The following is a 16,176-nucleotide window of genomic DNA, read 5'->3' as shown; positions in this document are numbered from 1 at the left end:
CCTCTCTGTACCTCTTTTCCTCTTCAACAGGGAGCGTCGTGAGGATGAGCTGCGGGATGCATACAGGAGAGCCAGAACCCCAGAGGAGGCTTCATTCATCCTCCAGCGTTATGCCCAGCGTTTCTCCATCAGTGATGCAGTCCTGGAACGCCTACAGTTGCCAAAGATCCTGGACCGCAGCCTATCTGCTGATCCCTCCTTCTCCGGCTCACCCTTCCCTCTCTCCCTGTCCACCTCCCCAACGACCCCAGACCCCTTTGACATGGACCCCAACGGACCCATGAAGTATCTGCGCCAGCTGTCTGCCCCAGCTCCAAAGTTCACGTCTACACTGGAAGCGCAAATCGAGGAGTTTCCCAAAGACTCTTCAAACCAGCGGCCTCAGATTCGATCTCGCTCGTCTGAGCCGCCATCTACCAGAAACCTGTCGCCTAAACCTGTGCCTTTGCTGACGCCCAGGCCTTACTTCCATTCCGGACCTACAACGGCTGAACCATGGCCCAGCAAGGTAAGGCTTACTGTATTCGGAAGCACTTGTCATTATCTCAACTTACCAACAATAAAAAAATGAATCCATTATTGGAAACATGTGATACCAGCATCTTCCAAATGCCATGTAGATTTATTCACAGTAAAGTATGCCCACTACGCCTCACATTGTTACTCTATTTAGGGTCCTTACTTGTGTGGAAATGATTGTGAATTAACCACAACAGTCCTGCAGTGGGCATTGTTCAAATCTTACCACTGTACATGTACACATGCACACTATCTAGTTTTGCCTGCCCTCCTAGCAGACGGGTGGGTAATTTCCCCTCCAGCTCTCTTGGCATGTACATCACAATGCCACAGAAACCCCATGGTGATGAGCCAGCTGGTTTCTAGGAAAACACAAGACTTCCTCTCCAAGAAGAAGCATGTCATGTTTCAATTTAGCTCAAGTACTCTAAACAGGATCATTTCCATTTCTTCTGGAAGAAATTTCCAAATGGGAATATTTGAAATGAGATCTTGTGTTTTGGTGTGGGAGGGAGGGGCAGATTATTACCAGACCAAATGAAGCACAGCGCTTTTCTGGAATGTCTTGTCAGAGGTCTGAGCAGAGCCTGGCTTTGAATGGAGCCCTCTGTTCCCTATTGACTTAAGAAGTTGACAAGTAGGGTCCTCTCAATGTGAAGTGGGCTCCCATCGGACAAAGAGGGCCCACACAGGCTGCTAGGAGAGGGATGAGAAGGTGGAGACGGAGGGGGGGGGCAGACTGAGAGTCTGCATTCACCCAACTCCACTACTGTGTCTCAAGTTACCACTCACTAGGAGCCTCTTTGTCATAGAGGCCAGCGTGGTGTTGTGAACTAGATGAATAACCAACAGAAATGAGATGCTGGTAATGACCACAAATGAGGGCACTGGGTTTTTAGGCATAGGGTGTATTTTAATTTCTTTATTTGTCATCAATTCATTTGAATAACTATTTTAAATCTGTTAAGCTATAACCGCTTGATTGCAGCAGAGATTTAGGCTGAAATGTTTCCTACATATGTTTAATACTGTATCTAGGAACCAATTTTTCATCCACCCAAGTCTTATTTCAAGTTAAGACGGAAAAATAACAGTTTAAGAAATTATATTACAAATCATATACAGATCCAAGTTTACTCATATGCATTCTTTTTTTTAAATAAATAAATAATCCCAAATCCCTTGGAGTAAAGCAGAATAGTGACAATATCCATTTGACAGAGATAATTTTTCACCGGTCATCGCACTCTCAATTCTGGTTTTATTGTAAATAATCAGACAGATATCAAATAACAAACATATAAAAAGTGAGCCAATACAATACTTGGTACATGGTTGCTGTATTACTGTCGTGACATTTCTTAGGTTATCTTTAATGTTTTTAAAGGATGTTATTGACTTCTGCAGTGTGCATATAGAACCAATATTAAACCTTTTCTTTATTACTTAGGCGGATGGTTTTCTCCGAGTCAACGGCATAGGAAGTGACGACTTTCTTTCCACTACTGACAGTCAAGGAAGGGAATCTCCTCCTCATTTTCAGGCATCCGCTTCCAAAACCAGCAACAGCACTGTAGATGCTCCGTCGTCAGCAGCCTTACCAACATGCAGTACACACACCTCAACAAGAGAAGAAAGCGCTGTGTCAACAAAGGCCAAGGAGGCACAGTGTGGCACAGAACCTGTTTCTAAGGACGTCCAAGCCGAGAAAGTCATTCAGCATTCGACACCACCCAGCCGGCCCACCTCGCTGCCATCGGTCAGAATTATTATCTTTTAAAGTTGATTACAACAAAAACCTGAGGATAAAATTCCGTTTGATTAAAAGTGTGTGATCAGTGTGCTAGAAACATCCTAATATGCTTTCCTGTCAGCAATTATATTGCAGTCATTACTTTACATGTCCTTCAATTAGTAGAATTTCCCCATTGTGAGATAAAGTATTATCTAATTTAATCTAATTAGTTGAAACACTAGAAATGTGTTTTAAAATGTGTAAAGATACCTGTGTGACCCTAGTACTGTGCTTTGCTCTCTGTCTTTATGCATTTTACAGCTTTGCAAGGCTTTTTTGCAAGTTTGTTTAATTATTGGATTTAAACCTCATGCAGTACCTAAACCTCTTGATTTCAGGCTTTTTTATTTTATTATTCAACTTGCAAACAATCTGTGAAACTTATAGGAGCTGCAGAAGCCAGAAGAAAGCATTGGGAAGACTGAAAGCCAGTCAGTAGCTGCTCCAGAGGTGAAGTCAAGTGCTGCAGCTCAAGAAATGCCTCTTGCAGGTCTGAACAACATGTTGCTATACTGGCCCCTTGTGGTTGCTCATAGCCCTGTCATTACAGCACAAATTGTGTTTTTCACCTAGAACCTTGGGGAAACATGAAAAAAAAAGACTTTGGGGGAAAAAATGCAAAAGGAAAGTGTCTTTACTTTACAGTAGTATTAAATGGTGTTGTCTGTGTGTGTTGTTAGAAGCCAAACAAGAACAAGACATAACTGAACCATCTGGTCAAAGCATCTGCAACCTTGTCCAGTCAGGGATCAGCACACAGCAAAGTCAGCCGGTAACTTTACAGGTGAGGCTGCTTACCAAGCAAATATACACTTTCAAACAACCTAGCCATTCAACGGATAATCTTTGAATTTCCCTGCAGGCAAGTGTTCCTAGTTTCCACGAGTTCCAACAGCGAAGAGAGAATGCACCAAGCTTAGCTGCACCAGGATCATTTGAGTATCACCCACCAAGGGAAACGACAGCCGGTTAGTGAACTATTTACATCCAAATACCAAGCCAGCAGCTTCTTTTCCATACATCTCCTTGGTTTTGGAGTTTAATTAGCATATCCTGCTTGCTGGCTTTTTCCCCTTTTTCCTTGCAGTCTGACACACTCTGTTTTTTTGTACCCAATGATGTTTAGATTACAGTTAAATGGTCTTCAATAATATGTGACTATAATGAACCTACATAAACTCCTGCTTCACCTTTTTCTGCTCGATGTACACTTATCTTTAATTGGCACTAAAGTCCCCTACAAACTTGTCTCAATGTAGATGAGTACACAAGTTAATTAGACCTGGGATCCAACTAGAGCTGGGCAATATATTGATATTATATTGATATTGTGATACGAGATAGATATTGACTGTCCTAGCTGTTCTATTATAAGCCTTTAGCCACTTAGTCTTTATATCCACATTACTGTTAATTATTTATTAAAAATATCATTGTGTAAATATTTTGTGAAAAGAGCAATAGTCAACACTACAATAACGTTGTAGTATTGATATAAAGGTTTTTGGTAAACAATATTGTGATAGTAAATTTTCTCCATATCACCCAGCCCTAGATCCAACACAAATATGTGTAATAGAGGTACCTTTCCAGATAAAACCACTGCATGTAGTTGTTTCCTGCCTTTTTATTCTGACTTTTTGGCCCTCAAGTAAAATACATTTTGAAATTGCAATGGGGTAGAAAAAATCTTTTTTACTAAAACTGAATTCAACCCTTTCAAAGACTATATATTGTTTTTCCAAATACAATGCATTTACAGTGTAAGAGGAACAGAACAGTAAAAGACTTGCCCATTTTGACTTCCCCAATTCTCTTATGTCCATTCCAACTCCTGGTTTTGACATCTGTCCATCGCTTATCATTCCTTTCCCTCTTTTTCTTCCCTCCTTTCTTTCCACCCAAATTTTTTATATTTCACTATAGAGTTTGCAAACAGTGTCAGGTCTCCGCTGACAACCAGCAACCCTAAGTTACGCTGGGAGTTCTTCGTTCCGCCAGGTAAACCCCTTCATTCATAGGTGGAGCTCATGTTTCCGTCCCCGGGCGCTCTACGCACAGGGTTTCCCTCGTGTTTCTTCAAGAGCTAGACAACAGCCCTTCACTCCCATCTTTCATTTCCAGACTGTTGTGGATGATCAGTCATGTGTTTTCTCTAGCTCTCTGTTGTAACTGTGTTCTAACGTTTCTCATTTATACAATGGTGTCCAAATGTTCCACGTGTAACTGTGTTGAAATTGTTAAATAGTTTACTTTATTTTATTTTAAGATGCATTGGTATCATTATGTGGATTGGACAGTCTTTCCAAAATATCCAGTGAAGTAGGTCTCCTATGATGACCTACTAATGGATGATTTACTTAAATCTATCAATGACCAGTCTTAAGTTTGCCTCATTATGCTTTACAATACTATCTTTTCCACCAAAAGATACAACTATTAGGTCTACCTCAATATCTGGATCACACTTACCCAGAGTGATTTTGAAAATGTTTAAATTTATAACTAAACACACCAACATACAATGACAAAATAAAAGGGCAAGGGCAAGAAAAGACAACTTATTTGTGCTGTTGGTGGACTGGTTTTCTGTCACCAATCTCTGTCTTTCGCACCTTTACTTCTTTAGTTATCAAACAAACACTTGGTGTGTTGTCATTTTCCAAAATTTAGATGGATGACTTGTATCAAAATAGTTGTTTAAATTATATCTTAACTAATGTACTCTCTCATACTTTCTCCACAGAAGAGACGGAGAAGGATTGCCGTGGCAACGTGAGTGAAAACCGTAATATTTTTTGGTCAGACTCTGAAAACCCCATTTACTGCTTCTCAACTGGCTCATCTCCTGGGTTACCGTAGTGCAGTTTAACATACTGCATATTATACACAGAGATAAATCACAAGTCAAATGCTAAAGGCATTACAACATTACATATTAAGTTTAGCATGCAGGTAAGATTAAGGTAAAATCACCAGGTAACTTAGAAAAAGCCTTTCATCTAAATGGAAACATAACCTAAATCAAGAAAAATATTTTTTTAAAGTTTTCAATGTTTCTCAAGCTTTCATGGTTTCCTTGAATCAGACATTGCTTTTTAGTGCTTTTTAGGTTAGGTTGGTAAACTTACTGTGTCATACAGCAATGATCTACCTCATATCATAGGACACACAGCTGTTCATGTAGCATGCCAGATGAGGATGTTATAGAAAATGGCCGAGACTGCTTTTGTTTTCATTTGAGCTCATCTCTCTCTTTCTCTGTCTCTCTCTCCTTAGTAGGAATCCTTTGGCTAGCATTGGAATAGTGCTGTTGTGGTAGATCAACTATTTCTGTCTCCTCCCTTCCCTTCTTCTTTTCCTGTGGTGAATGTGTGTGCATATTGCTGTTGATCTCTGTGTGTGGGTGTGTGGGTGGGTGTGTGGGTGTTGGCGCCATATCAATCCATTGGTCTGTCATTGGCGTCATGGTGGGGAGAGAGTTTGTGTGTGTGTCTTTATGTGTGAATGGGTTGGTGTTGTGGGTGGGTGTTATTGTGAGCATGAATATTTGTGTGCGGTGTGCATTTGTGCATGTTGATTTGTGAGTGTGTGTGTGTATTGGGGTCTATCAGGTGTCAGTCCCGGTGTTGCCCCAGGCCAGGCGGGGTGACCGCTGGTCTTGGGACCCGGATGAGGAGCGAAAGCGTCAGGAAAGGTGGCAGCAAGAGCAGGAGCGCATGCTGCAGGTACACAGTATGCCTCAAAGTGTGAAGCATGTGCCACGAGTCTGCATTGTTAGGGTTACACTTCCTTTTGGAGCCTAGTTGGTAGAGAAGGCTAGCCTAGATATCTAGACGCACCCTAGTGGCTGCAAATTCAATATGCAGCCAGGGTCTACATCTTGATGTGGGTCTGGCTTGTCAGGCTAAGAGAAGGCATCAGCACTGTGAGGATTGGGTGCACATAGCTATAAGTATGTTATATGTACAAACAAATCACAGGGATATAAATAAACCTCAGCCCAGAGGGAAATAAAATATGATTTTAAAGAAACATACAAAACTGGTTACATTTGAGGCAAATTCTTCCCAGAAACTGGGAGAGATTTCTTTTATTTGTTGTCTGTATGTTATTCAAACATGAACTACAAGTTCAGAACAATAAATGTAGATTAAAGATGATAATTTGCTATTGAGCATTCAGGAACTGCACCTTACATGAAGCTCCGACAACATACAGGTATGTGTGTTAAACCCATTGAAAGTTTGTTTTATGCAGTATTGGATAATCACATATCTTAGATTATACATAGGAAAATACAACATCGTACAACACAGACTCTCTGGGATTTCTGGGATCGACTATAATTAAACTTCTACTCACTTTATTGGCCTCAAATGTGCAATGCATCTAAATGGGCACAGCAAGTCATTAGCACAGCCTGCATAGTTGAATTTGGGTCAACAACGCTTTGGGTTAAAGCTAATTGCATAGGTTGTATTTAGCATGGAAATCAGTTTTTGGGAGGACTTGTTAAGAAATAAGCTACGCATGAGTCAATGCGTAAGCCAGGCATTGTGTCCCAAAAACATGTCTATGCTTAAAACTGGGCTAAGTTTGTTTATTTGAGTTGTAAATGCAGGTTTTTGTAAACATTTCGTTCAATATACTTGTTGCTAAAACAGCTTTTCAGTGACGATATTATTAACTAGATGCTGAAACCTTTCACTTTTTTCAACTAATTTAGTCCAGTTTTAACCCAAATGTTTAAAAAAAAACTTTACCAAACTATAAATCATGCAGTGGCACAGTAAGCTGCTGTGTGACGGTCTGTGCTCAGCTCAAAATCAGATGGATTAACATCATGTCATGGCTACTTGCAAAGCTTGCCTTCATGTTTGTTTTATATTGAGCAAATCCTCCTCCAAATGCACACCCCAACCACTCCAATGCACACTTTGACCACCAGGGGGCGGTTTTTGTGCAGTGGAAGAACCTTCAACCTGGTGTTATCTGCTCACTGTGACCATCTCAAGCACAAACAAAGACAAGGACTTTGTCCAATGTTGCTGCTGTTGCTGCTGCCCACATCACCCTCTCTCTCCTCAACCAATCAGAGGTCCATCTCAAGTCCACATATTCTTAAAAATTTAAAGGATTCATTGGTATCCATGAAATACTGTACGGATCTACAGTGAAATCTTGATAAATAAACTAAACAGTGATGAGTACAGATTTATCTTCTTTGCAGTTGTTTGTTTGAGATGAGATGTGCTGAAATGGATGAATGGCTGGTGCATAAATCTGCTGTGTGCTGTCTCCTTGCCTTGATTGTGATCTAGCATCTGTCTTGCTTTAGTTGCCTTCTCTCTAAATCTTCTTTTTGGGTTCCTACACAAGTCTGAAAAGAGTGAAAAACTAGTCTCATGAGGTTCGTGCTTGTCTAGAGTAATCGGACGTGTTGGTGGTCATGTTGCCCAGTTGCTATTGTAGCAGCGTACATGAAGTAAAAAACGTCAATTAAATTTAAAAAATTGAAGGCAGATTTTGAATTGAAAATTGTGTAGGAACCCCTGCATGCCCAACGTTTGCCTTCCGTCCGCAGTGCCTGCTTATGATGTCTTTTGTTTGCTTTTTATTCCTAACACGCAAATATGAGATCTGAGCAAGTGTTTAGCCATAACACAGGAGTAGCAAGCTACCTTTGCATTAATTCATGTTGCTAAGTTCAGCTTTATATTCAAAGAACATACGGATATGGATAACGGAATCCCACAGGGACCTTATATAGTCAATTATTGCAACAAGATTTACAGGTCTCAGTCCTTTATTTGGTTAAATTCACATGAGAGAATTGTATCCACTCAGTCAGACTGAAGCCTTTTAAAGACCTTTTGATGATGAATACTTCTGCGCATCATCTCTTGGTTTTCTGCCAAAATATCCACCTGCAGACTGTGTAGTCTTTGTTGAGGCTCTGTGCTGTATGTCATGTCTTTGTTGCCATGGTAACAGGAGAAGTACCAGTGCGAGCAGGAGAAGCTGAAGGAGGAGTGGGAGAAAGCACAGAGGGAGGTGGCGGAGGAGGAGAGGAAGTACCACGAGGAGGTGTGTGCATTTTTATGCTTGAGGGTACATGTTGCACCTTTGATGTGTTTTTTGGTGTAACTCAGACTCAAAATATATGAAATCAGGATAATTTTGGACTCAGTGTTCAGAATGAGAGCATCAGTTAAATGTATAAAATGTGTGAATTGTGTATTTTTAAACGAAAAAGAAAAGTATTTCTTGACGGATCATCTTAAAGTTGTTCTTGAAAACTCTCCCATCACAACAGGAGCGTAGGATACTGGAGGAAACTGTGACGCCTCTAACTCCCCGCTCCTCAGCTCTGCCCTCCCCCAGCCGAGGCGAGGTCTCCTCTAGCTCGGAGCCCCAGGACACCATCGTCCGTTCACTTGGTGACTGGGAACGCAAACAGGAACTGCTGGAGAGGCACTCGGTGAATGGCTGATTGACTGATTATAGATAGTTTTTTTGAAGCATGCATTCATTTTGTATAAATTCAGGAGGGTACTCATGGGGAAAACTGGTTAGAATGACTTGAGTAGGCAAGGTGTTCTTTTCTTTTTTTTCTTCTTCTTCTTTTGGTTGGTTGTTCAGCTAACTGTTTCCTGTTTGTGATTGGACGGCACAGAAGGCAAGCACAGAGAGTGTCGAATGGAAACGAAGAGAAAACGACAGGACCAGTGATATCAGCACCGCTGATGACAGCATGAAAACAGGCAGAAGGTTAGCAAACTAAATGTGTTGAATGTTGTATTTTACACATTTTAGATGACATTCTGAGCATTGGTGACTTAAAATGAGGCCTTACTTGGCCTTAGTGTAACAAGAGTATTTCAAGTAATTGGATGGAAACTGTCAAGGAATATTACAAATTTGACCATTAACCCCTAACAACTTAGAAAAAAATCAGTTTTACTATAATAGCCACCTGCAGATACACAATAGAATGTCAAATTTACATCCTTGTCAGTCCCATATCCATCATTTTGAGTGTTGCGTATCTGCAACTTTTCTCTCATCCCTGTTTGTCAGGATATCATCATAAAAACACTGTAGATCTCAGTGGGATCAGTCAGTCGTAATATGGACTAAGAAAGGCAAAAACAGAATCAACCTTAACATAGTATGTTTCTGATCCTCAGCTTGGGGAGTCAGAGCAGCAGTCAGCCGGAGACACTCGGTCACAGTCTGCACAACGGCCAAAAACTCCCTGCGATGCCGAGCAAAACCTCGACTCCTGTCAAGAAACAAGAAGAACTTTCAGCAGACAGCAACAAGCCCAACCGGCCTGCAGGAGACAGGAGGTGTGTGAATGTGTGGGAGAGAAGCCGTCAGTCCAGGTTCTGACTAGATTTCATTGTCTTTTTTTCTTTTCTTTTTTAGATCAAGAGTTCAATCCCTTTCAATTGTATATAAATGTTTTGCCTATGTTAATACAAGTTTAGACCACACTGTTTCAGTTGTACAGAATGTTCTTAACTGGTGTGGAGTATAAGACACAACTAAGCCCAGGTTATTGTACCAGTATGTAACTATTATCACACCATCAGAGAATATCTTCAATTTGCAATATAATTTTTTTTTAAAGGGTTAAGTGTTGATATCATGGCTGTGGGAAATCTTCCATTTGTTTTTTTTTCCTCATGTTATTTCTTTTTTTTAATAAGATGCCTCTATGTGTCAAGGCTGGCCCTCAGGTATCATAACACTGCTTATTTTAAAATAGACTAATAAATTGCATTCATATGTCATCACTGCTGTGAATACATACGTTGTCAAAAGACCAGAATAATGACTGGTAAGTAACGGTGTGACGGTTTAACTTCAGTTTCACCAGCAGGTGGCATCTTTTACCTGTATTTCACCCCCATAGTCTTCCACCACATAAAGAAACAGTCTGTGACAAGAAAAGAAAAATCATTCATTAGAATCAGTCACACATAATACTGCATTTATTTAAGTAAGCCTGCCAAACATTATCGAGTAGATTTCGGTTGTTCAGCTTGTTCTGGCTTTGATTGGTTTGCATCTGACTGTGGCAGCCAATAGAGTCACTGTAGCCGTGACTCATCATCATGTTGCATGTTGCCATCCATTTCTAGGAGTGATCCAGTAGATAATATCATGTGCCCCAGCTCATCAAAAAGCCCCACAGCATGTCCACCACCTCCAGACACACTGCCTCCAACACCTAACAGGTACTGCATTATAAACAGCCCACATGGAGGGAGGGGTGTGCTTTTCATTTCTGCACTGTCATTTTCTGCTTTGCTGCCTAAATTTCTCTACCCGTCTCATGACATGTACCACTGCAGCAAGGACGGAGGCAGTTGGAATTTCAATGCAATAAATAGAAACGGTTGTAATTCATTTATTTCCTGTATTTCTTTGTTTTACATTGAAATGTACATTCCTAAACATTCCTTCAAATGTGCCAGAGTTGTCTCGAAATTCAACTGTTCATCTGCAGTCCCAGGTCAATAAAATACAATTACTAATGTTTGAAAAATGGCTCACAGAAGACAGACTCTGGTGAACCTTACTGAGAAAAAGGACCTTGATCAGTAGAAACAGAAACAAACAGAGCAAAGACCAACAGACAAAATAGCAAAGGGCAGCAGAAGGAGTCGCCTGAAACATTTTAGGCAAGAGATGGGACATACTTCGGACATACTTTACCTTCACATGTATTTCTATTAAAAAAAATGTCATACATCTATTGTTGTTTACTGAATCCACTGCTGGATATTGCAAATGCAGAGGAATCTATCTGACCATAAATTCATGTATTCTGTATCAGTTTCCCAGTACAACAATACACTGAAAAACAAACACCTTATTAACTGTTTCTCTTTCATATTCAGTGTCAAAAGAGCTTAACTGGTACTAAGTAATCAGTACTCTACATCATTTACAGTCCCTCCTAGTGTCATAGGTTTTCTATCTCTTTCTCTCTTCTGTAGGTCTGTCAGTGGGAAGAAACTGTGCTCCAGCTGTGGGCAGCCGTTAGGGAAGGGGGCCGCCATGATCATAGAGACCCTCAGTCTTTACTTCCACATTCACTGCTTTAAGGTCGGTGACGGAAAGAAGAAATTCTTTTCATGTCAAGATCCAGTATCGTTCTGTTTTATTTAATTTTTAAAAAAATTGAATTACCGATCATAAGTATGAATGCAATTGTAGAATTGCAATTATGTTGTTGTGTATTAACTATTGCGTGTGCATTCAAAGCCTGGTATATCTTATTCCTCTGTGCCATGGAGCTCAGTTGTTGTACAAAATCTATTAGAGACAATGAGCCTCAATGTTTAACTGTTCCTTCATTACCATGAGCATGGACACCATTTTGAGTCAGTACCACATACAGTACACCATCCTGCTGTCAAGAATACTCAGTAGAGCACCAATTGTGTATTAATCGGCAGCAGAGAATAGTTCCCAAAGAAATTTACTAATAAGTCCTGTTTGGATAATTTGAGATTACTAAATTTCTGTCCAGCCCCAAAATTTGGCCAGTTGTTTGAGAAATTACTCTTATTCTTAAAAATAAAATTAAATGTTTTTGACATTATTTTTTAACAATGATATCTTCAGTTGGAGCCAATGGTCTGGTGGCTGAGTGTTGCATACAAGTTAGGGAAGTCAGAAAGTAACGAGAGACTCGCACATGAAGGGATTTGGTCTTGTTTTGTTGATTTAAAAAAAAAATAACAGAACTATATTCTTACGCTTTAAGATGTAACTGTAATACCAAGTAGTTTGTGAATTTATTTGAATTAAAATGACCCCCGCTGTCTCTCTTTAGTGCGGCGTGTGTAAAGGACAGTTAGGCGACACGACCACGGGGACGGACGTCCGGATCAGAAACGGTCTCCTCAACTGCCACCAGTGCTACATCCGCTCCCGCTGTAAGTCCCTCCCCCTCACTCTCCTCTGTATCTTTTACTCAACCTCTGTCCTGCATCTCTCTCTCCCTCTTGTCTAACCACTTTTCTCTCTCGCTCTGTTGATGTTTCCATCCATTCATCCAAACATAAATTAATTATGAATGTCAGGTTCTGTCAGCTGGTTTTTAAGCAACTCAACCACCATCCTGAAGATCAAAACACACAACCACCAGAAATAAAATGAAAAACTTCCATGTTACATAATACTCATAAAGAGGGAGTTTAATCATTCTCTAATATTACAGTGTACAGTGTTTGTTATTGTATGGAAATGTCGACCACGTTTCAAATCTTCACTGATGAATAACTGTGGTCCCCAATAAGGTGACGGTGTCGTAGCACCAGCAGTAAATACAGTGCTCATAAACCAGCTCGAAAAACACACACAGCTTTGTTTGATTTATTGTTTTCAAAGTAAACTTGAATTATGTTATAATAAAACATTTAAGGTGTATTTCGAAGGTTTATTCTTTATTGCAGCCCCGCTGTGACGCTGATAAGACAAGTGTATTTTTAATATAAAAATCCAACCCACTGCAGCTTTAATAAAGAAGTGTCAGACACAGTAAAGCTTGGCTGAACAGAGGGATGGATCTGAAGCTGCATCAGGAGGAAGAGCAGCGTGTGATGTAGCAGCTGGAAGAGGATGGTGGGAACTTTCTGTCCTTTTCATCTTGTCTGAACAAGAGCAAAAGTTCATGTTTTCTGAAACACAGAGCTTGCTTTTAAATAACCTTCTTAGCAGCTGTTCTGATTTGGGGATCAGAAACCCACAAAATCATATCAGCGCCTCAATCAAAATACTGAACAATATATTATTATTAATGCAAGCACATACACTTGCAACAAAATAAGTGTGAATGTTAACAGTTTGTCTTGAATTATTCAAAAAAATATATACTATGTATATCTCTCAGTTCTTTAGTTTGTAAACACAGTAACTCAGGGTGGGATTGAGATTCTGTATTAATAAATAATTCAACTAATCAACAAGTCAGGATATTGCCATTATCTTCATCTTGATATTAAAAAAATATTCCGGTATTATGATGAACAAAATGATATAGCACACCCCTATTTCCTTCTCTTTCTTTTTCCTTTCAAGCGGCCGGACAGCCAACCACGTTGTGACGCTCAACAGAAAAGCACACGGTTCATGGAAGAAACCCCATCCCTGTTTTAACCCGATTATCTACAAATCATGTCCTTCCCAGCGTATTGGGGTCTTTGCATCCTCTGCAGCTCATTAACCAATGAAGATCAGTCAGGGGGGGGGGGCGGCAAATAAGGGATCTGGGGACAGTGAAACGTTTAAAAAATATACATATATTCTTCATGTTTATGTCATCTGATATGTGAGTGAAAGCTGGATTTGATTGGTCCACGTACTACCACAGACTCTGTTTCATCGTGCAGAGAGAGAGAGAGAGAGAGAGACTGTTCTGGGGTGGCAGCCATATTGAAAACAAAAGACTACAACATTAACAGATGCTAGAAACAGAGATAATGTTAACGTCCTATATTGTCAGAGTGAACACAAAAGAAAAAGAATATGGTGTTCATGTCTTTAAGGCGGTGTAGTAAAATTAGGATTTATTTTCCTGTTGGAAAACGTTGGAAAACGTTAGAATATGTGCCATTCAATTCCATATGATGGAAATTCAGAACATCACATAGTTAATAAATTACTTTTTTATCATTTGAGAAAGGTTTTCTTTATTTGGATTAAAATCCAAAAGCTAGAAAGACCTAAATATGTGGTTAGGAAGCTCAGGTTGGATTTTGTTATTTCTCTAAACAGAATGGATCTGAAAAATATTAATAATTAAATTCCCCTTTTAATTGAGTGCTAGATAAAAGACAAAATATATACAAAAACATTTAAAAAGTGCAGTAAAGGTCACTACGAACCCAAGATTTAGAACAACAGGCATATCTAAAGTAAGTCACTATTTTTCCTACAGAACAATGTATCTTGTTATGTACTCCTAAAAAAAATTAGCCTCTAATATAAACACATATTGCAGATGTAGTTTCATCTTTAGGGCGATAGCATGACTCTTGAGCTGTTTTTGTGCTTTGGGTCACAGCAGGTTGCTCCTCGGCCAGTCGGTCCGCTTGGAAAGTCAGGACTATAATGTGCCTTAGGAAAGCAAGATGATGCAGGAGAAAACACACCAGCTGTATGGTGTTATAGTTCTCTTTTTCATTTGTATGGGTGTCGGGAGGGATTTGGCCAAATTTTAACCCTTAAATTGCAGAAAGACGGGGTGCAGCCCTCCCTTACATCACGCTTTACTTCAGTACTGCTTATTTTACATGAACAACACCCTTAATTTCATATTTCCCCCGTTATTCCTCAGTGATTTGTAGTGATAACAACCAGTGCAAAGGAATACATTTGTCATCTATTTGGAAAAAAATATACTGCAGGGCAAACATGGATTTCATTTTGAATGTTTTATTCTAGAGAGATATAGACTTCTCTACGCTATTAATTGAGGTCATTTTGATAATAGCTCAGTGGTAGGATTCATTAATAAAATTACAAAACACAAAATTCACCGGTTCATGTTGTATCTAGTAAAAAAGCAAAGGTAAAATGAACACTCATACCAGCAGCTGTTGCACCTGTGCAATATTTGGCTGGATTAAAACTAAAGATCTGTGCCGCCAGCTGGGCATTTTAGCTCACTTGCTTCTTTTTTTTTTAAACTTGTATGAGAGAAGCTCGGTTATGTATTGTGGATGTTTTCAAAATAAAATGCACGATTAAGCCTAAAACCAAATGATTTGCTGTATGAAAGCAAACTAGCAGCGTTCTCCTCCTGAACTGCGTCCTATAGCCAAGCTTCTCCTCCGGTTTCATCTCTCTGATCTACAGTATGTTTAAGCTTCTGTTCTGGTTGTGTATTTTATTTTTTATCCTCATTTAGTTATTGAATAAATCTTGGCTGAGTCTCTTATAGCAGGATCTTTGAGACGGAGCTCTATATTCAGACAGTTTTCCTAACAGGATAGTTAGGGAAGGAAACCTTTACGTCTGTTCTGTATTTATTGTAATATTCACCTGAACACTATCCGAAATATAGATTAATTTGATGTTTAAATGCAATGGCATTTATAGCATACTGTATGTTTATAAATAAAATGTTATAAATTAAAGCTGTGCCTCTGTCTTTAATTATTTCAAAAAATATGCACGGACCAAACTATTTAAACTAACGGAAGAGTAAGTGTGAGTAGATAAAACCATTTGACACTGCAGATCGAGTCACTGGCGTTAACAACAAGCAGTTGTGTTAAAGAGGAAACTGAAAGTAGAGTCTTTTTCTGGAAACCAGTGTTGTTGAATTTTGTTTGCCCTGTTGGTTTGTTTATTGATTTATCTTTTAACCCTTTATTTAACCAGGGAAGTCTCAGAAAGAGACCTGGCAAAAGCCGCAGAATAAAGGTTGCTTATGACAGATAAAACAATACTGTACAAAAACAGACCAAATTAAGAATAAACTCCATTTAATTCCACCTGTTGTGTTAGATATCCACTTGGTTTTCATTAAGGTTAAACCCAGATTATGGTTAGATTTGGGGTTAAGGTTAAGTAGATTTGGTGTTGGGTTCATCTTTGTTACCATGTTGCCTAAAAAGATGCATCCATAATATTCTCATAGGGCAAATTCTGGTAACTGTTGATCCAAAACTGTGACCCCATATATCTTGAGGTAAGGTCATAAAATATAATTGCTGTTACCACAAATTGGGACCGCAGAGATGCACTTAGTGTCACAGATATTATTGCAAACACCTTCTTTAAAATGTTCACCTAAGAAAGTCAACCAGGTAGTAAATTACCTTAAACATGTA

General features: G+C 39.4%; 1 protein-coding gene across 14 annotated transcripts in view; it reads left to right on the top strand.

Annotated features, from left to right (window-relative positions):
- Window positions 1-15,064, top strand: part of LOC117951324 (LIM and calponin homology domains-containing protein 1-like) — a 90,430-nt gene extending 75,366 nt beyond the window's left edge. For 9 of the 14 annotated variants that reach the window (XM_034882978.1, XM_034882976.1, XM_034882983.1 and 6 more), the window contains 16 exons: window positions 31-508; window positions 1,970-2,278; window positions 2,702-2,804; window positions 2,995-3,098; window positions 3,177-3,282; window positions 4,241-4,315; window positions 5,061-5,089; window positions 5,929-6,042; window positions 8,312-8,404; window positions 8,634-8,798; window positions 8,994-9,088; window positions 9,508-9,669; window positions 10,468-10,563; window positions 11,329-11,437; window positions 12,171-12,273; window positions 13,418-15,064. In XM_034882978.1, the coding sequence (XP_034738869.1) occupies window positions 31-508; window positions 1,970-2,278; window positions 2,702-2,804; window positions 2,995-3,098; window positions 3,177-3,282; window positions 4,241-4,315; window positions 5,061-5,089; window positions 5,929-6,042; window positions 8,312-8,404; window positions 8,634-8,798; window positions 8,994-9,088; window positions 9,508-9,669; window positions 10,468-10,563; window positions 11,329-11,437; window positions 12,171-12,273; window positions 13,418-13,443 (2,167 nt within the window). In that variant the 3' untranslated portion in view covers window positions 13,444-15,064. Of the gene's footprint in view, window positions 1-30; window positions 509-1,969; window positions 2,279-2,701; window positions 2,805-2,994; window positions 3,099-3,176; window positions 3,283-4,240; window positions 4,316-5,060; window positions 5,090-5,928; window positions 6,133-6,231; window positions 7,511-8,311; window positions 8,405-8,633; window positions 8,799-8,993; window positions 9,089-9,507; window positions 9,670-10,467; window positions 10,564-11,328; window positions 11,438-12,170; window positions 12,274-13,417 lie in introns of those variants that run through there. The other 5 variants (XM_034882979.1, XM_034882980.1, XM_034882981.1 and 2 more) reach the window with 5 other exon arrangements.
- The last annotated feature ends 1,112 nt before the right edge of the window (window positions 15,065-16,176 follow it).

The sequence above is a fragment of the Etheostoma cragini genome, chromosome 10 (assembly GCF_013103735.1).
Source record: "Etheostoma cragini isolate CJK2018 chromosome 10, CSU_Ecrag_1.0, whole genome shotgun sequence".
NCBI classification, from domain to species: domain Eukaryota; kingdom Metazoa; phylum Chordata; class Actinopteri; order Perciformes; family Percidae; genus Etheostoma; species Etheostoma cragini.
This window is presented reverse-complemented; position numbering and strand designations above follow the sequence as displayed.